At 46.6% G+C, this 17,978-nt stretch overlaps 1 protein-coding gene across 3 annotated transcripts in view; it reads left to right on the top strand.

Moving 5' to 3' along the window:
• camkk1a (calcium/calmodulin-dependent protein kinase kinase 1, alpha a) overlaps window positions 1–17,978 on the top strand; it is a 48,543-nt gene that overhangs the window by 27,240 nt on the left and 3,325 nt on the right. For 2 of the 3 annotated variants that reach the window (XM_030361399.1, XM_030361400.1), the window contains exons 5-16: window positions 1,880–1,931; window positions 2,183–2,316; window positions 5,190–5,226; window positions 5,596–5,617; window positions 7,351–7,439; window positions 9,962–10,161; window positions 11,589–11,642; window positions 11,981–12,054; window positions 14,308–14,395; window positions 15,037–15,165; window positions 16,517–16,620; window positions 17,654–17,701. In XM_030361399.1, coding sequence (XP_030217259.1) covers window positions 1,880–1,931; window positions 2,183–2,316; window positions 5,190–5,226; window positions 5,596–5,617; window positions 7,351–7,439; window positions 9,962–10,161; window positions 11,589–11,642; window positions 11,981–12,054; window positions 14,308–14,395; window positions 15,037–15,165; window positions 16,517–16,620; window positions 17,654–17,701 — 1,031 coding nt within the window. The remainder of the gene's footprint in view (window positions 1–1,879; window positions 1,932–2,182; window positions 2,317–5,189; window positions 5,227–5,595; window positions 5,618–7,350; window positions 7,440–9,961; window positions 10,162–11,588; window positions 11,643–11,980; window positions 12,055–14,307; window positions 14,396–15,036; window positions 15,166–16,516; window positions 16,621–17,653; window positions 17,702–17,978) is intronic. The other variant, XM_030361401.1, reaches the window with a different exon arrangement.

Here is a 17,978-nt window from a genome sequence, read left to right as displayed (position 1 = left end):
AACAAAGATCTCCTGGCTCCTTCTTTATGACTGATTCCGGTCCAAAGGAGTCGGCCGGGAGAGAAGGCCGGTGCTCAGGGGGACAGACATAAACATCATAAATGTGAGGCTATGCGGTTTATTCATTCGAAGCAAAACGGTCCTCTTTCAAGCAGCCGCAAGGTAATTCACCGGGGAACCACGCCAGTACGCAAAGAGCTAGCCCTCCTCAACCAAAACAGACTTATACACACCACGGCAGCCTGTGATTGGCCCGCGGCCATGAATCTGGAAGGCATCGCTGGGGTTTAGGAGGGCGAGTGGGAAAGAATCTATGACTCGGTGTCCTTATGTGGCACTCTGCACTTTGAGGCGAGTTGAGCTGGAAACATTCTCCGGTGAATACACCTCGAAATATCGTACACTTCACGCACCTTGGGGGTAAGTGGTGAGAGTGGCGCTACCTTCTGCTAATGCCACCTACTCAATAAGCGCTCAGAGCCATACATAGCCAGGTAACCATGGGAACAGCAGGGCAACAGCACAACCCTCCGAAAAAAGTTGTTGGACTCTGGGTGTGTTGGATCGGTGAGGGTTTGGTGCTGCGGTAATGCCACGTACTGGCAGCCATTTTTTGATGGAGGAGAGTGTGCATGCGGACTCAGGATGAGGTACGTCCTGCTCAATTTGCATACGAATTTAATCTGGACCGACTGACTCAGCTCCAACCTGTCACACAGTCTTTGCCCGTCCTCCCGTGCTGTATATTAACGTCTGTCAGAATAAAAAATGTAAACGCTGACAGCGTGTAGACATAATTTTCCGCCTTTCGCGATTCCTCTGGCTGTCTGGCACACACTGATTGGTATTACTTGCCTTCATCCAGTAGGAAAAACTCACTCAACTGCAAAAACTCTGAGATCCTTAGTTTTCTTAATTTCTTCCTATCCTCTCACTCAATGAAATGTCCTCCTCATGCCTTAGCCCAGACTACCTGGTCACCATTAACACCTTACATTAATTCGATGTCATTCAAGGAGTATCTATTTACAGGAAACCATGGCTTGGATTAGTAAATTTTACCAGTGACCTTGGCAGCATTTATATGATCAGTTTGCATTGGAATAAGACAATGCAAATATTTGAACTGTAGGGAAGACAGTGTTTGTTAAAACAGAAACAGAATGCATTTTGGAAGTTTCTTACTGGTTCGATGGTAGTAACGTCTTAATTAGAGTTTCAGATACAGCCTTGTGCAGGCACACAGGCCGCGGTTAGAATCCAGTCACACTGCTGAGCTTCCATCGTCATTGAGTGCCCTTGCTCTATTGAGCTCAATAGCGCTTCTGGTTTCTATAAACATTCATTCATTTCAAACCGGGTCTTTCAGATCATATCAGTGAAATTGGATAGCTTCAGTTGCATGTACTATTGACTGCTATTGTACTACTATTGAGTAGTAGGAGTACTTAAAAATGTACTCCCATCCTCTGTTGTGCATGGCAACTCAAAAGTGTTTTTTTAACTTGCTTTTTAAACTTTTTTTAACAAACACTAATGAACCACAGCTGTTTGTTGAATACTGTTCTCAGTGAGTCATAGCTCATTCAAAGGTTTGTCTGGAGTTTGTCTGAATGTTTTCCAATGAGTTCATCTTGCTATGGAAGAGGATGATACTGGCCCCTAATTATTGGTTGTGTTTCTTCAAATAAAACAACCGCCCGAGGTTTTAATGGGAGTTAGGTGGAAGCATTAATCCCATCATGGTTATTTATCAGTGGGGTTAAACAATGTGTCTTGTCAGCTTCTACAAGTCTGAATTGTCAAGTCTCACTTGCTCTCTCACTTTAAAATTGTCTCTCTCTTGCTCTCTCTCTCTCCTTCTCTCCCTCTCTTCCAGGCCATGAAGATGGTATCGAAGAAGAGGCTGATTAAACAATGTGGTTTTCCACGTATGTTTATTCTATTATATACTTTTCTATTCTGTTAATGTTTTATTCTGTTGTCATTCTATTGTGTTTGACTCTGTGCCTTCAACTTTGAACAGTTTAAATATTTTGGTATTTAATCTATGTTAGAAATGTAATTACGTGTGTGTTTGTATTTGTGTGTGCACACATGTGTATGTGCGTGTGTTTGTGTGTGTGCGCTTGCGCGTGTTTGTGTGCGTGTTTGTGTGTGTGTTCGTGCATGTGTCCGGCAGGTCGTCCACCTCCAAGGGGACCAAAAGCAGCCCTGGGCCAACAGCCAAAGATCCTGGGCCCCCTGGAGAGAGTGTATCAGGAGATCGCCATCCTGAAGAAGCTGGACCACCTCAACATAGTGAAGCTGGTGGAGGTGGGCCCCCTATTGCTCTAGTCATTGTGCTAGTGTAGCTAGAGCGCTACTATAGCGATGGTATATAGTGTGGCCATTACCGGTGTTGTGTTTAGTCGTTAGACGTCACAGCTCAGCACCGCAGCATCGTTTGATGAGCCTTCCAGGCCTGCTTTCAGGGCTCAAGTTTCTGAAAAATAGCAAACAGAAGTGTGACTTCGGATCAGTTACGTGTTACAAACGACAAAGACAGGATGTTAAGTCCATCCGATGTTTTTTTCCAAACCAAGCAATCGCCAAGTTTAAATTAACTGGCGTGTGCCGCTGTCAACTGAACAATAGCGTCAGTCTTTGGGCATTACTTGTTTTCTGACGTTTCCAAATTGAATGTTGAATTTAATTTGTAAGCGCACCCTGTGGAGCACATACAACGGTGAGTTTCCGTGATTGGCTGATGGCCATGGGACTCCATTTTCACTGGAGCCCTGGCGCCCCATCAGAAAACTGTCTAGCCATGTCTCACAATAACAGAGACTCAACTATCAAAGTAATGGGCTTGCTTCATTTGGCATTCTGACTCATGGCGAGTCACTCTGGAGTCACTTTCATTAAAAAGCGACCGACTGGCGCAAAGTCACAGTCTGTCACGCTGGGACCCATTAAAAGTTCCACTGAAAGTATATCTTCCACTGGGCGTCAGAGAGGGTTTCGCTCGCAGGCTTACAAGGGCCAGAGCCTGCACTCTGCAGAGGAGCACGCCAACCCTAGCTGTAGGACATCCACGCTGGACCGCCTTTGTCTGTGTCCACAGTTAGGGTAGAGTTGATGTCTGATGCAGAGAGACAGTGGGAGAGAGAGGGGGAGAGAGAGGGAGAGAGAGGGAGGGAGAGGGAGAGAGATAGATAGATAGATAGATAGATAGATAGATAGATCGATCCCGGGCTTGACCCTCACGGCGGAGCCAGCGGGGGTCCTGAGAGGGTGGATGAAGGGGGCTTGTGAGGAGGAACAGCCAGCGAGGAAAGCCTCTGAATGGTGGGGACATTAAAATGTAAGAGCCGTGAAGTCTTCTTCAGTTAGTTTGGGCCACATTAGCCCTCTTACCCGCCGGGCTCTTTCCGATGGAAGATGGATGAGCACCATCACGTGCAGGCGCACGCACACACAGCCATTACTGGCAGAGCTCTATTTGTCGTATTTGGTCACCAACCTGCTCGCTGAAGGAACGTGGGCAACTCCATCCTCCCTCTCTCAATCTCTCTCTTTCTCTACCTCCCCAGATAAAATAGAGGGACTCTGTCTTTGTCTCTCCCTCTATCTCTTTCTCTGTCTCTCTGTCTCTGTCTCTCTATCTCTCTCTCTCCCTCCCTCAAACTCTTTCTCTCTCTACCTCTCTCTCTATCCCTCTCTCTCGGCTTAGTTACACTGTTCTAATGGTTGGATTGCATTCATTATTGCTAGTGAGTCCAGTGAGACTGCAGTCCAGCCAATCTAATTAGCAATAGCAATTTATGGTGTGTTTTTTTTTTTTTCTTCTGGGCAGCAAACGCATGATAGCCCACGCAGAGTGGGGGAAAGATTGAACATGATTTGCTGATTTGTCACGGAAGGCTGGACAGAGCCAATCTACTTCTCTCCATATCACGGCCCTTCATATGTACTGGATGCTGATTATGAATGTCATTCATTCTTGTTTTAGTTTATTTTGTCTGTTGGCTCAGTGATGATCTCTTTGTAGCTCATCACAGAGAGCACAGCGAGGGATACGACAGCGATTAGCGACAATAGTTTGGACAACGATCAAACAAACGCGTTTAATCACAAAAAATGTCCACAAATCAATCTGAAAAAAGAAAAGCTCTCAGAGGCTTTCGGGGGGGTGAAAGCAGCTCAGCGGCAGGTGTGCGGTCAACGCGCTGTATTTACTCTTCAGCAGACAAACTGCTGCTATTCCTTCACAGCGCTAGTCCCCGCCGGCTTCCTCAAACAAAAGCCGGTCCCACAACAAGGACTTCCTCTCCCTCTTTCGGCCCCGTCCGCCTCCCCCGAGGAGAGATCCCTGAGCTGGGCTGCGACTCGGAAGCGAGCGTTGACACTCTGCGCTATAACAAGCTCCTGATGGACCGCTGCCTTGTGCTTTGTGTGTTGCTGAAGAGCAGAGGACATGGAACAACAACACCGCCACCACCACACTGTTTTTATTGAGATACCCCCCCCCCCCCCGGGCCAATACAAAATATATTCCTCTCACGCCTCTGTGTTGTATTTATCAGCGGAGTCCAGTTCAGTCATAGATCGCACCCGACAGAATGGAAGTGTTTGTCTGCATGGGCACCAGACAGGAAATGTGTGGTTGCTATTTGATAACCCCCCCCTTAGTAATTGCATCGTTTGTCATGTTTTTTTGTTTTTGGATGCAAACTCCGCCCTGGGCAGCTTCATTATGGTGTCGTCCATCTTGAGCAAATGGAGTGAGACATTAGCATTCTAGCTCAAGTCAAACGGTCACAATACACATACGGCACACAGCCTCACTTGGGGAGGAGTTCACCAGATGCTTCCCATTCGGAGGAATCCTAAATTTACACACGTTTCAGACGGAGGTGTCCCAGCGGAAGCCGTGAGGGTTGTATTCCGTCGTACTATTGACTAGCCTAATGGGATGCAATTGATGGAGGGGGGGATCAGTCAGCAGATACCGTTGACATTAGGATACATCCGTGATATAAATACCTTCTGCCAAAGAAATCGATGCGTCCACAGAATCCGTTCATAGTAGACGTATGAATTGGATTGGCGCAACAGCAACTGCTGGAAAACATTATATAATCGTGTTGTACTTTGAGATAGCGATCTGTGCTTTATTTTAATGGGTTTTACTGTCACCCCTGTAGGTGTTGGATGATCCTGCTGAAGACAACCTTCACATGGGTAAGTCCACCGTTCTTTCCTTCTCTGTAGCTCTCTCTCTGTCTCTGTCTCTGTGTGTCTCTCTCTCTCTCTCTCTCTCTCTCTCTGTCTCTGTCTCTGTCTCTGTGTCTGTCTCTCTCTCTCTCTCTCTAATATGGATCACCTCTGAGAGGTCTAATGCATGATGCACTTCCTCCATTAGTGCTGCCAGGTCACCGTCCTCTGACTCCACCTACGCTTAATGTGACTCATTGTATTGAACCTGGCCTCTCGCCGGTGAAGCATCGGTGTTATGGTTCTGCTGAGACGTTGGGCCGGGCGGTCAACCTCAATTGGATAAATTGGTGCGGCGTGCTCACTGTGCTTCTCTTCTGCTCCCTTCTCCCTCAGTGTTTGAGCTGATGCGCAAGGGGTGAGTAGAGAACCTGTTCCCTTTCTTAATGAGCCAATACCGTAGCCCTGTGGCTCTTCCTCTCTCTCTCTCTCTCTGGTAGCTCTCCGTGTGCTGTAATTTAACCTTGCTCCAATCACCCTAACCAACCCCCATACATTCAATCATGCATTCATACATATATGCATACATCCTCTCATCAATCCATCCCTCATCCATCCAACCAATCAACCAATCATCCATCCATTCATCCCTCCATCGAACTAACCAACATACATATCTTTGTCGATCATTCCTCCTCCCAATCAATCGTCCTTCCATTACTCATCCATTCATCCCCTAATCCATCCAGTCCGCAAACCACACATCCACCATTCAATCATACATTCATGCATTTATTCATGCATGCATCCTCATCCACCACCATCCATTTACCCATCCATGCATCTCTATGTTACTATCCAACAGAGCTAACTGATATTTCCAACAGGTTTTTTTTATAATCCACTATGTGTCATGTTCTCCTCGTAACATCTAACACCACAATCAGCCCAACCGGCTGTTGGCTGTCAAACACCGCCTCAGAGATATTTAATTAAAATGGGTGTTTAGGTTTGCTCTCTCACTCCATGAGAGAGAGAGAGAGAGAGAGAGAGAGAGAGAGAGAGAGAGAGAGAGAGAGAGAGAGAGAGAGAGAGAGAGAGAGAGAGAGAGAGAGAGAGAGAGAGAGAGAGAGAGAGAGAGAGAGAGAGAGAGAGAGAGAGAGAGAGAGAGAGAGAGAGAGAGAGAGACTCTCTCTCTCGGCTCTGAATAGATCAAAGGTATAGATTAGGTCAAATAAGCACTTTATTAATGCCAGAAGAGAAGTGAGGATAATGTCACATTACTGTTTAAAACGAATTACACATGCACGCGCACGCTTTGACACAGACACATGTGCAGGCACGGACACGCACGTGGACACACTGAAAAGCTTATTTTCATCTGAGGACTGAGGCAGCTCAGAGCGAATGCCATGTCCCATTTCCCCGTGGGTACGGCCGGCTGCACCTGCCTCAATAATACGCCAATAATCTCACATTGTCTGGCGGGCTTGAAAGATTAATATTGAGTGAGTGCAATTAAAAGCTGTTCCCCGCTGAACCCCAGCACCACAAAGCATTTTATTATTCTAAGACAACTTTATTCTTTGCATATTCATTACACCTGCAGGGGGCAAACGTAAGAACGAAACAAAAAAACCCTGAAAACTGTAATTCCCTTTCTTTTTCTCTAGTGAGGGAATGGAGCATTCTCCTTTCAGCTCAATGGGACGCCAGGTTTTAGGATTATACCAGCATATGAACCATTAGCACCCATCATGGACATTATTGGTGTGACATTACAGCATGCCAACAAATAGATATAATTCACATTTTGTCCGTTGCATGTTACTTTTTATTTTAGTTATGAATGGGTTCCTTTCTTTTATTTACATAAAATTATGTTTAATATATTTACGGGTGATATTACAGAACTAAACTTAATGCCTACCTGTGGTACCCACACAAATGATCGCTACATTCGAAAAAAGTCTACGTGTTTTGTCCGATTGCTCAGTATTTGACATGGAGGGAAGGTCTTTTTCTAATCATGGTTCAGATTGCGTTTGAAATGTATGAATAGTTCTGTTAACGAACAATACTGCTCTATTTTATTTTTCATTTATTTTTCTCTGTCCTTCTATCTGACCTGTTGCCTGCTGGGACGTGTAGTCCAGTGATGGAAGTGCCAACCGAAACCCCTTTCTCCGAGGAGCAGTCAAGGCTATACTTTCGAGACATCATCCTGGGCATTGAATACCGTGAGTACCCGACACCAGCAGAACCAGGGACAGCAGCCCTGTTGTTGTTGTTGTTGTTGTTGTTGTTGTTGTTGTCGACAGATAGCGCATGAGACAGGGCCGCGTGTAGATCGCTGTCCCTGTACATCCCTGACTTACAGCAAAGCATAAGGAATCGACTTTAATGAGGCTGGTGACGATTGATTACATGTTATCCCTCGATGTGTCCATGTTTGAATCTGCAAGTTATATTTCAGGGCAGTACTCATTTCTGTGTCCCTTCGTAAACCAGTCTCTCCCATTACGGCCACGCAGCCCAGACGTTTCCAGCACCGTAGTTATAGTGGCTGAAACGAGTGTAACAGCGTGACTGCGAGATGGAAACCTCCAGTAACCTGTCCCGCAGCAACCTTCACACAGACTTCTCGTAAATATGTGTGACTTAGAACTACAACACAAAGAAGCTAGAGTCTGTGGAAGAAAGAGAGAAAGAAATGTCTAAACCTCACTATGTGAAATACTCATTCAGTCTCGCGTTTTCTTTGTCATCGATACACCATTCATCGACAAACTCTTCAAACCCCTGAATAACGGGAGCCTCGCCGCCGCGAGCTCTCCAACAAAGCGGTTCATACCAGATTTTCCTAGGCTGTGAGTCATGGCTGGCAACCCCGCCGGGCTCTGTCTGCTCCACGGGCCGAGGGGAACCACTGTTCCAGACCGTTGTGGACATTGGATGTCCCCGGCAAAGTGGGGGGGGGTGGGGGCTGGGGGGATTGGTTAGGCCCTGGCTGATGGTGTCCGGCACAAACCTAATCAGCATTGACCCGGCCGGTTAATGAAGGGCGGGTCCTCGGGCTGTCTCCTCATTTACACGAGTGGACCCTGAGCCCTAACGATCCGCTCCGGATCAATCCGGGCGCTTTCTGTGTTTGGAGAGCTCATCTCAGGGGAGCGGAATGAATGAAGCCGTCGCCTTCCTCTCGACGGACGGCCGACGCCAACAGAGCGATCCCTTCTCATTTCCTCAGCCCTCTGATACCAAGGCTCTAATCCTATTTAATGACTCTCATAGCAATGAGCTGGGTTTAGCTGTAGAGTAAAAGGGCCCCTATTATACTACCAGGTGTGAGGGTGAGCCACCATTACGTGCCTGTTTGAAATCAGACCTGCCCTGTGACTTGGTACCATCACAAGCGGGAGAGGCCATCTCGATGGATGATGGATAGATAAGCCTACTGTCTGCATTCCTCTGGGAAGGCTCATAGACTATCCAGCATACATCTGGGTGGAGTCTCCCTCATCTGATGTCACTGTGTGTAACAGGGCAGGGCTGCGTCTGAAACGCCTTTCAATGGTTGATCACACTCACACCTGGTGGTGTAACGCATGGGCCTTTAGTATGGGAGTCGGGGTAGATCCCCTGCATGCACTGCCGTCCCTCTTGTCTCCGTGTCAGAAACCAGTTGCTAGGCGTTCGAGGCCCTGATCAAGAGCACCGCATTAGCACAGAGACGTCTCTTGCTTTCGAACTCCAGCTCCGTTTGAAAGCCTGTATACTCTTTAAATGTGTAAACATTATATAATAATATGAGAAATCCTATTGGACGAATCTATCCGTGTTCATACAACAACTTCACCTCACCGGTGACGTGGAGCGTTTGACCTGACATGATTGCGTTGTCATCTCCAGGGCTCAGTTGATCTACGTCAGGTCAACTCGAACCGTCGTCTTATTATCAGGAACACGGGGTGATTCTCAAGGCCCGTTATCGTGTTGAGTGTTTCATCTCTGATTAGACCCCCGCGACCCTCAGACACGAGGGCGCCCTCGGGGGGGGGGGGCTCGGCGGATTGCTGCGGGTTAAGCCTCCCAACACTTCCAACGCGACTGCCGCTAAGTGGCTGAAGGCTTAAGCAACAACGGAAGGGTGAACAGCCCTTAAGCCTCTGACTCTGAGCGGCTCTCCTTTGAATCGCAATGCATAGAATGTATTCATGTTCATATGGCGGCAAAAATACTTTTGACAAGATTTCTATTTCTGCATCGGCGACCGCGCTGACGAAAAGCAGACATGATTGTTTGCTATTTGTTCTTTTGTTTTATACATCATTTTTCAAATTCGAAATGGCGACTCCGATTGAAATCCATAACTCTGGACGTCTCATCGATTAGGATGAGCGAGGGAGCGAGTGGTAGATGGAGAGTTTCAAAGATTCAAGATTCAAAGGATTTTATTTGTCACATACTCTTACAGGATCTGCAGTGAAATCTTTGTGTGACATACTCTGTATTACTTCGCTTAAAATATAAATAAAAAACAAATAGAGTAAAAACATAAATAAAATATAACAGAATAAAAATATATATAAATAAAAACAACATAATTTTTTAGCATATATGAAGAATATTATAAATAGATATAGAATAAAAAATGGATAAACTGGGATATTTACATATTGTATTGTGCAATATGGCCAGGGTTAAGAGAGGGAGAGAAATACCGGATTGTGAATCTTCCTCTCCTCACATGCCCTCCCAGTGCATTACCAGAAGATCGTCCACCGCGACGTCAAGCCGTCCAACCTGCTACTGGGGGACGACGGACACGTCAAGATCGCCGACTTCGGCGTCAGCAACCAGTTCGAAGGGAGCGACGCGCTGCTCTCCAGCACGGCCGGCACCCCCGCCTTCATGGCCCCCGAGACTCTGACCGACAACCGCCAGAGCTTCAGCGGGAAGGTGAGTGGGAGGATGGGGGGGGGGGGGGGGGGGGGAGTGTGTGTGTGTGTGTGTGTGTGTGTGCGTGTGCGTGTGCGCGCTCGCTCGCTTGCTTGCTTGCGTGTTGTATCGGTTGTCTTGTTGCCTCTCCTACTTCCATACCGCTGAAATGCGGGTTTTCATGCACACCCCTACAACCGACCTCACGATTCTAAAACCATCACATTCTAGACAAGATCTGTGTGTTTATTTGGTCCGTTATCCCGAGAAGAAGCAGAACAAAATGGCTGACGTCTGTGGATGTAGTGCCTGCACTGTGTAAAGAAAAAAGTAACAAGTTGTCAAAAAAGATAAAATCTGTTTTTTACCCAGTGAGGTTTTCGTTTCGTTTTTTTTTCAGACTTATCTCGCCCATAGTGTTCCACCTATGATGTGAATCAAATGTAGCTTGCCGACTTCGCTCACTAGCGCTGGTTTCCCTTAACGAACTGCATCCTGTGTAGTGCAGCAGTATCTCTCCCCCGTCAGTCCAGCCAGAAATCACTCCAGACTGCAGTGTTCTTACGTAATCAGCAGCACACCATCATCTTACACAAGACGCCTTTGCCGGCTCCTGTCTCCATTGGCCACGAGCGGGGGCTGGCTGATTTGATAGATCTGGACACCGACAGAACCTCGCAGGGCTGGCGAACAGCTCTTTCAAACGGCAGACTTTGATTCACAAAGTCTTTGATTTTTTCACAGAAACTATAATTTATTACGAAACGATCTAACTAGATTGGAATGCATTTTTTACTATACGTTACATATTTTAAGGAACATACTAATCAACATCAACTATTACTACAGCAACGAAAGTGACCTGTAATCACATCTCCTCCACGTGATCATCCTCCTGCCAGACGACATGTGTGTTGGTGTTAGTCTACACTTTATTGATGCGTGGGTCTGGGGGCTCTCTGTTCCATGTCCCTCAGCATCACATGGATAATGAGAGGGGGAAAGGATTGATTGGCCCTTATCCATGCTACCTGAGCTTGCGTTCCCCCTCGGGGAATCCCAATGGAGCGATAGAACTGTGTGTGTGTGTGTGTGTGTGTGTGTGTGTGTGTGTGTGTGTGTGTGTGTGTGTGTGTGTGTGTGTGTGTGTGTGTGTGTGTGTGTGTGTGTGTGTGTGTGTGTGTGTGTGTGTGTGTGTGTGTGTGTGTGTCTTTATGGGTGCATGCGACCGTCTGTGTTGATGTATGTGTATATATAAACATGCGTGTGCACCCGTGTGCTTGCATATGCGTGTTTTCTGCGCTGTGTTTGTGTGTGCGTCTGAATGTTGGTGCGGGTGTGTACGGGTGCCTTCACACGCCTGTGTATATGTATGTGTATTCCTGTATGCGTGTGTGTATGTTTCACACCCACGTTGACCCTGTCTGTCGGCTCCTCTCCCCCGCCAGGCACTGGACGTGTGGGCCATGGGCGTGACCCTCTACTGCCTGGTCTTCGGCAAGGCAAGTCCCTTCCTCTTCCTCCTCTTCCTCCTCTTCCTCCCTCTTTCCTCCAGCCCACCTCCTCAGCACAGCCCCTTCAACTCCGGCCCCTCCCAGCCAAGCGCCTCAAGTGGCTTTTGATGCAAGCTGACAAATGTTAGCAGCCGGCGGGGCCCTGCTCGCCTTTTGGTTCTCTCCCGGGCGACTGTCGGACGCTTTGATTTGTAGCAGTACGCACACAGCATCAGGAGTCTGCTTTAATGAGGCTCCGCCGCGCTGCCCTGTTGCATGCATGTTTTACCAAGTTGTACTTCAGGGCCGCACTGACTTACTGTTTGTTTTGCCTCACTCTCCTCCAGTGTCCCTTCATAGACGAGTACATCCTGGTTTTACACAACAAGATAAGGAGCAAGAGTGTGGAGTTCCCAGACTCGTAAGTCTCCCGTCCTCCTCCATGTAACACGCTGTTCATTCCGTGTTTAATTAATGTCTACCATTTAGCAGAGGCTTTTAAGGGAGGGACTCACAGTGAATTTAAGTACATGTTGCTAAGGAACTGGTAGGGGTTGGGGCATCTTACTCAAGGTGGCCTAAAGTTGTCCCTCATCTTAGCATCCGTTTTTTAGTCTGTACTAAGCAGAAAAATGATTGGTTTTTCAAAATAGAAGCAGGAGAAGCTAGTGAGCTTCTAGCGACGGCTCGGGGACCATGCAGAGATGTCATCTATTCCTCTATATCCACATGCGACTCACCACACAAAACAATACGCTGGATGCATTTTCCTCACAGCACTGGTGTTTACTCGCTTGGAAACTCAACCACAACAACAACGACAGCAAGAGGAACTGCATTATCAGAACAGACCTGCGGGGGGGAAGAACTGGAGAAATAATGAATAATTAAGTCCAGTTTTTTTTTTTGAGAGGGGGAGAGATTGAGAGAGAGAGAGAGGGGGAGAGAGGGGGAGAGAGAGAGAGAGGGGGAGAGAGAGGGAGAGAGAGGGGGGAGAGAGAGGGAGAGAGAGAGAGGGAGGGAGAGAGAGAGAGAGAGAGAGAGGGAGGGAGAGAGAGAGAGAGAGAGAGAGAGAGAGAGAGAGAGAGAGAGAGAGAGAGAGAGAGAGAGAGAGAGAGAGAGAGAGAGAGAGAGAGAGAGAGAGAGAGAGAGAGAGAGAGAGAGAGAGAGAGAGAGAGAGAGAGAGAGAGAGAGAGAGAGATGGTGTGGCAGGCATTGCAAGCAAAGACAAATGAGACCAGGTGCAAACACAATATGTGCATTGCAAAGAGGCTCCAGCATCCTGTTTCAGATCAGGGTGACAGGTACACAGACAGACAGACCAACGCAACACCAGATCACATAACGGAGTGATCCGCGTGGTTTTAATCCATTACCCGGTCTCCAACCAACCCTCCTCCCACAGCACAGAGAGAGCTCCTGATGTTTTCGCGCCCGTTTTATCCGATTAATATTCGCCTAATTTGGCACCCATGCAAAACATTATCGTAAAATTCCCCCCTAATGATCATTCAATCAATGAATATTGATTAAAATAAAATAATATTTTATATAACATATATCTGAAAAGGTGTCAAAGCCAAAGTCTATGTGTCCGGACTTTAACTTTCGTTATATGTTAATATATAAATGATTACATTGCTACATTTGCATGGCCTGAAGGGTTATGGTTTAGTTTATTTCTTCTTTACTGTCCTGCAGGGGAAAATCACCTAACAGAACACAACAGTACAGTCAACTAGTAAAACAATAACAACATATTACATTTCCCAGATCAACAGATCAAAACCAATATTTGTGAACAGTTGTTGAACAACATCTTTGTACTTTTCTCCCTACTCCTCGACTAAATAGAACACAGTGAAGAAAGAATAAACAATAATAAAATCATCAAAATAGATCAATAAATACCAAAAACTAATAAATATGTAAAAACAACAAAACATGCAGAAGCAAAAAGTGGATCATTGGGAGAGGGTGTGTTCACCGGTGTCGCTTTGTGGAGAATACTCTATTCTACTGTATGCCCCTCGAGTACTCTCGAGTTTCCTCTCTCAGCACCAATACGGTAGGGTCTTATTACGGTCGTTTGTGAAGCCGTACAGGATGAGGTCCACCTACAGCAGAACACAGTCGCCACGTGCACTTCGAGGTGTAAAGGAGCTTAACTCACTCGCTTTCTCAATACAGCGTAGCGTAAATCCTTTAATACGAAACCCAGGTTAAAGCTACCGTAGCCACTCTCCAGCTGATGATAAAATATGTTGTGCTATGGCACAATAACTGGCTGTCAATCTTACCTTATGATGGGATAGTTTGGGCCACATCCTGGTTCCCACAGACCTACCGCCCTGCTTTTAATCGACCAATCAATAAAATGTATTTATAGAACACTGTCCATGCGAAACATCGATACAAAGTGCTTTAACAAGATAAATACCATTAAAAATAGCACTACTAAACTACTAATAATCGGGGAAATGCATTGTGGGAAAATAGACGACAAGAGAAAATAAATTTCTTTGTTAGAAATGATTGACTGAAAACATCTCGCTCATTTTGGAATTATTGGACACATTGGTTGTAATACTCCTCCACCATTGGTAGACAATGCCCCAACTTCCTGACGTCGTCCAATCAGAACTGACTTTGTCCCTTTGTCCCGCCCTCTCAGGCCAAGCATCAGCGAGGAGTTGAGGGCACTGATCCTGCGCATGCTGGAGAAGGACCCGGACGCCAGGATCACCATCCCAGAGGTTAAGGTGAGACGGCTGACCGAAGCGCGGCTGGACCCGGAGGTCCTTAAACACACTGGGTAGAGCGGGTGGCCATGTCTCTCCATGTAGGGGCAACGGAGAGAGAGAGAGCGCTCAGAGAGAGGATTTACATGGTGATGAGCTGACACTAGTGGGAGCAAAATGTTTTTTCTCCCCTCTGCTGAAACCTCCCTACGATATATCTTCTGATAGGTTCTGCGTCAGTGGACACTCCCTACCCCCCCCCCCCCCCCCCCCCCCCACACCCCCCACCCCCTGCTTGTGAGGGCTTCAAAAGCACTCACAAAATGTGAGGGTGCAGCAAGTTTCCTCCTAGTTAATAAAGCTTCCTTGTAGTGCTGGGCCACTTCACAGTAGAAGGAATAAGAGAGAGTGGCAGGTACTGCCTTCCTCTTCACTTATTTGAGTGAAGTTCCCATAGCCGCCATGCTGACAGTGGAACTACATTGTCATGCTTAAAGTATTCACATTTTCATTTAAATGGAAAATGACGTGTGTGTGTGTGTGTGTGTGTGTGTGTGTGTGTGTGTGTGTGTGTGTGTGTGTGTGTGTGTGTGTGTGTGTGTGTGTGTGTGTGTGTGTGTGTGTGTGTGTGTGTGTGTGTGTGTGTGTGTGTGTGTGTGTAGCTGGACCAATGGGTGACTCAGGGTGGTACTGACCCCTTACCCCTAGAGGAGGAGCACTGCTCTATGGTGGAGGTGACGGAGGAGGAGGTGAAGAACTCCGTCAAATTCGTCCCCAGCCTCTCCGCAGTGGTAAGGAGAACTGTGCTTCATCCACATTCAAATTCCTCTTTCATATTCATCTTTCATATCCCTCCTCAAGATATTCCATGGCTTAAATAAGGGCCTATTATGTGGGATTGTGTAAGAGTCATTTTAATATGAAAGATGGGCTGCCTTGATTTCTAATATTTCCCATAAATAACCAAAAGCTTGCAATTGGCCAACCTTGGACAAGAAAAGATCAGGGGATAACATGTATTTATAATTGTACACATGGGGCATTGCTGTATTTCCATTATTCTTACTGCCATGCCATCTACTGCCGAAGGAATCTTCTTTCCCTTTTATCGAGAAATGTGAATGATTTCCCCTGCTGGAATGCAGAAACGTTTGACGCTTTTTGAAGCTGTAACAATCACCACCAAATTGTGTGCTATAGTGCCACAACAAGTTATTCTCTCTCTCTCTCTCTATAAGCGTTATTATTTTGAATTGATTCGTAGTGTCATTTAACAGGGTACATTTCCGCTTGTAGCAAGTGGTGTGTGGACAGTGCACAATGAATCAACACGGTTCGTGCTCTGTGTAAGGGCTGTTTAATGGCTTTGAAGAGAACTCCCATAGACGTGTTGAAAGCCCATCGGTGGGAACTTGGCCAGAAAGAAGCATTCTAGATATGAATCCCTGGAAGGGTTGATCGGTGAAGAGTGGTCCCGCTGGCACTTAGTTTAGCCTCACATGCTGAAGGCCATAAATCAACCGCAGGAGGGCTTTCCTCCCGTCCTTGTCGAGTGTGCCTCAGCTCATAGATCTCATGTAAAAACCGGGCCGAATCGCAACACGTACGTTCTGCCTTGGTCATGTTATCAGGATTAATTTTATAGCATACGTCCCTGGATTACCAACTGTTAAAATATTGATGTTAAAATGTTAATTCTATAGTGGATGCCTAATTTAGGGTTTGACCCATTTCAACGCGATTTTTACACAACGTGATTGACAACAAACAGGGCAGACTTAATGTATTTCTCGTTGCCACTGAATATTTGTAAAAAAAATCGAATCTGTGAATCATTTCCTTCCTTTTCGAAAATACGGCGGTCCAATACTGATTAGATCGCTGCCTTTTTCATTGTGATTACATCTCTCCCCTGCCCGCCCCCGTCTAAAAAGCTCTTAAACCCAATCAGCTGATGGCCTGTGCTCTCTCCAAATGAAACGGCGTGCGCTCCAATCGCGCCCGCACACACGTTTTGGTTTGTGAAATGTCCTACGGACTTAAAAAATAGAACGAGCCGTACTTGACCCGGCCTTTACATGTTGTGTGTGTGTGTCTGTGTGTTTGTGTGTGTGTGTGTGTGTGTGTTTGTGTATTTTCCAGATCCTGGTGAAAGCCATGTTGCGGAAGCGCTCCTTCAGTAATCCCTTCGAGTGTCCCAGCAGGAGAGAGGAAAGGTCAATGTCAGCCCCGGGCAACCTGCTGATGTAGGTACACACACAAACACGCAAATGCACCCACACACACGCACATGTACAGGCAAATGTGCACACACGCACGCACGCACGCACGCGTGAGGGCGCACACACGCACACGCACACGCACAGGCACAAAAATTCTGCATATCGAAAAAAACATTAATACGCAATTAACATGTATACACAGCCATCGGCCATTCCAGGCGCTTTGGATAAAAGCGTCTGCTAAATGCCCTAAATAAATCGTGATTCAATGTGATTGAGTGCTTGGATTGGAGTTACATCAAGTTGGAGGTTCTGTGTTTGGGTGATTCTCCCTCTGCCCTGTCTCTTCTTCCTCTTCTTCTCTGTGTTTTGTATTGAGGGCAACAATGACCCAGGTTGACTTCTACAGGTTTCCACCGTCGAAGCTCTGCTGCCCCCTGCTGGGAAATGAACACAACTGCTCCTTCTTTTATCTCACTAACTTCAGGAATTTATTTTTGTGTCACTGCTTGATTTCCATACCAGCCCCATCTCCTGATCCATGATGCCCCTGAGTCACCATCTCTTATATCATTTAAAACAAGTGTCTCTCACTCCACAAGCGCCTCAGCCTGGTTAAGAAAAGGCACACTTCTAGGACTATCAGGAACACCAGGCAATTACTCTAGTGAACAATAACTGAACTCAACTATGCAGTCTTATGTATTTTAGTTTCTTAATGAGGTTAAATTAGGAGTAATATGTTTTATCACGAGGATTTAGTTATTACAAATGCAGCCTATTTCTCTGAACTTCTGTGTGTAATGGAGCCTTCCAGTCACTCACTTGATGGAAAACTCATGAGAAGCAGCAATGGACACATAAAGCCCAGAACACAATATATATAATGTGGTGAAGTGGGGCAAAAAAAGTGATCCAGCCATAATTATGCATCTATGGATATATCTATATCTATAGATATGCATACATAGACCAAACTCTCTCCATCTCATCCATGGGTGACCCTTGACCTCCACTGTCTGTTCTTGTTTATGTTTTATCTCCAACTCTGCTGCAGGGACTCATGGCCCCTCCGCCCCTCTTTAAAGCGCCACCCGTCGCTAAGGTAACGCGGTGCGGTGTGTCAACAACGCCGGTGCCGGTGTTGTTGAGCCAAAGCGGTCATGGCGTCACCATACCCCTCGTAGTCAAACACACACCCCTTCAAACGCTTCGTTCGTCCTACCATCCCGAGACCATTTCTATGGATGTGCCATCCCCCCCCCCCCCCCCCCCCCCCGAGCTCTGTCGTCATCATGGCTGACCGTTGACATCGTGGTTGATCAGATAACGAGTGTGTGGTGGTGTGTTTCTGATGATGTCGTGTTTTCTCCTCTCATCCA

The sequence above is a fragment of the Gadus morhua genome, chromosome 7, assembly GCF_902167405.1.
Source record: "Gadus morhua chromosome 7, gadMor3.0, whole genome shotgun sequence".
Taxonomy (NCBI): Eukaryota; Metazoa; Chordata; class Actinopteri; order Gadiformes; family Gadidae; genus Gadus; species Gadus morhua.
The sequence above is the reverse complement of the archived record's forward strand: the minus strand, read 5'-3'. Positions and strand labels throughout refer to the sequence as shown.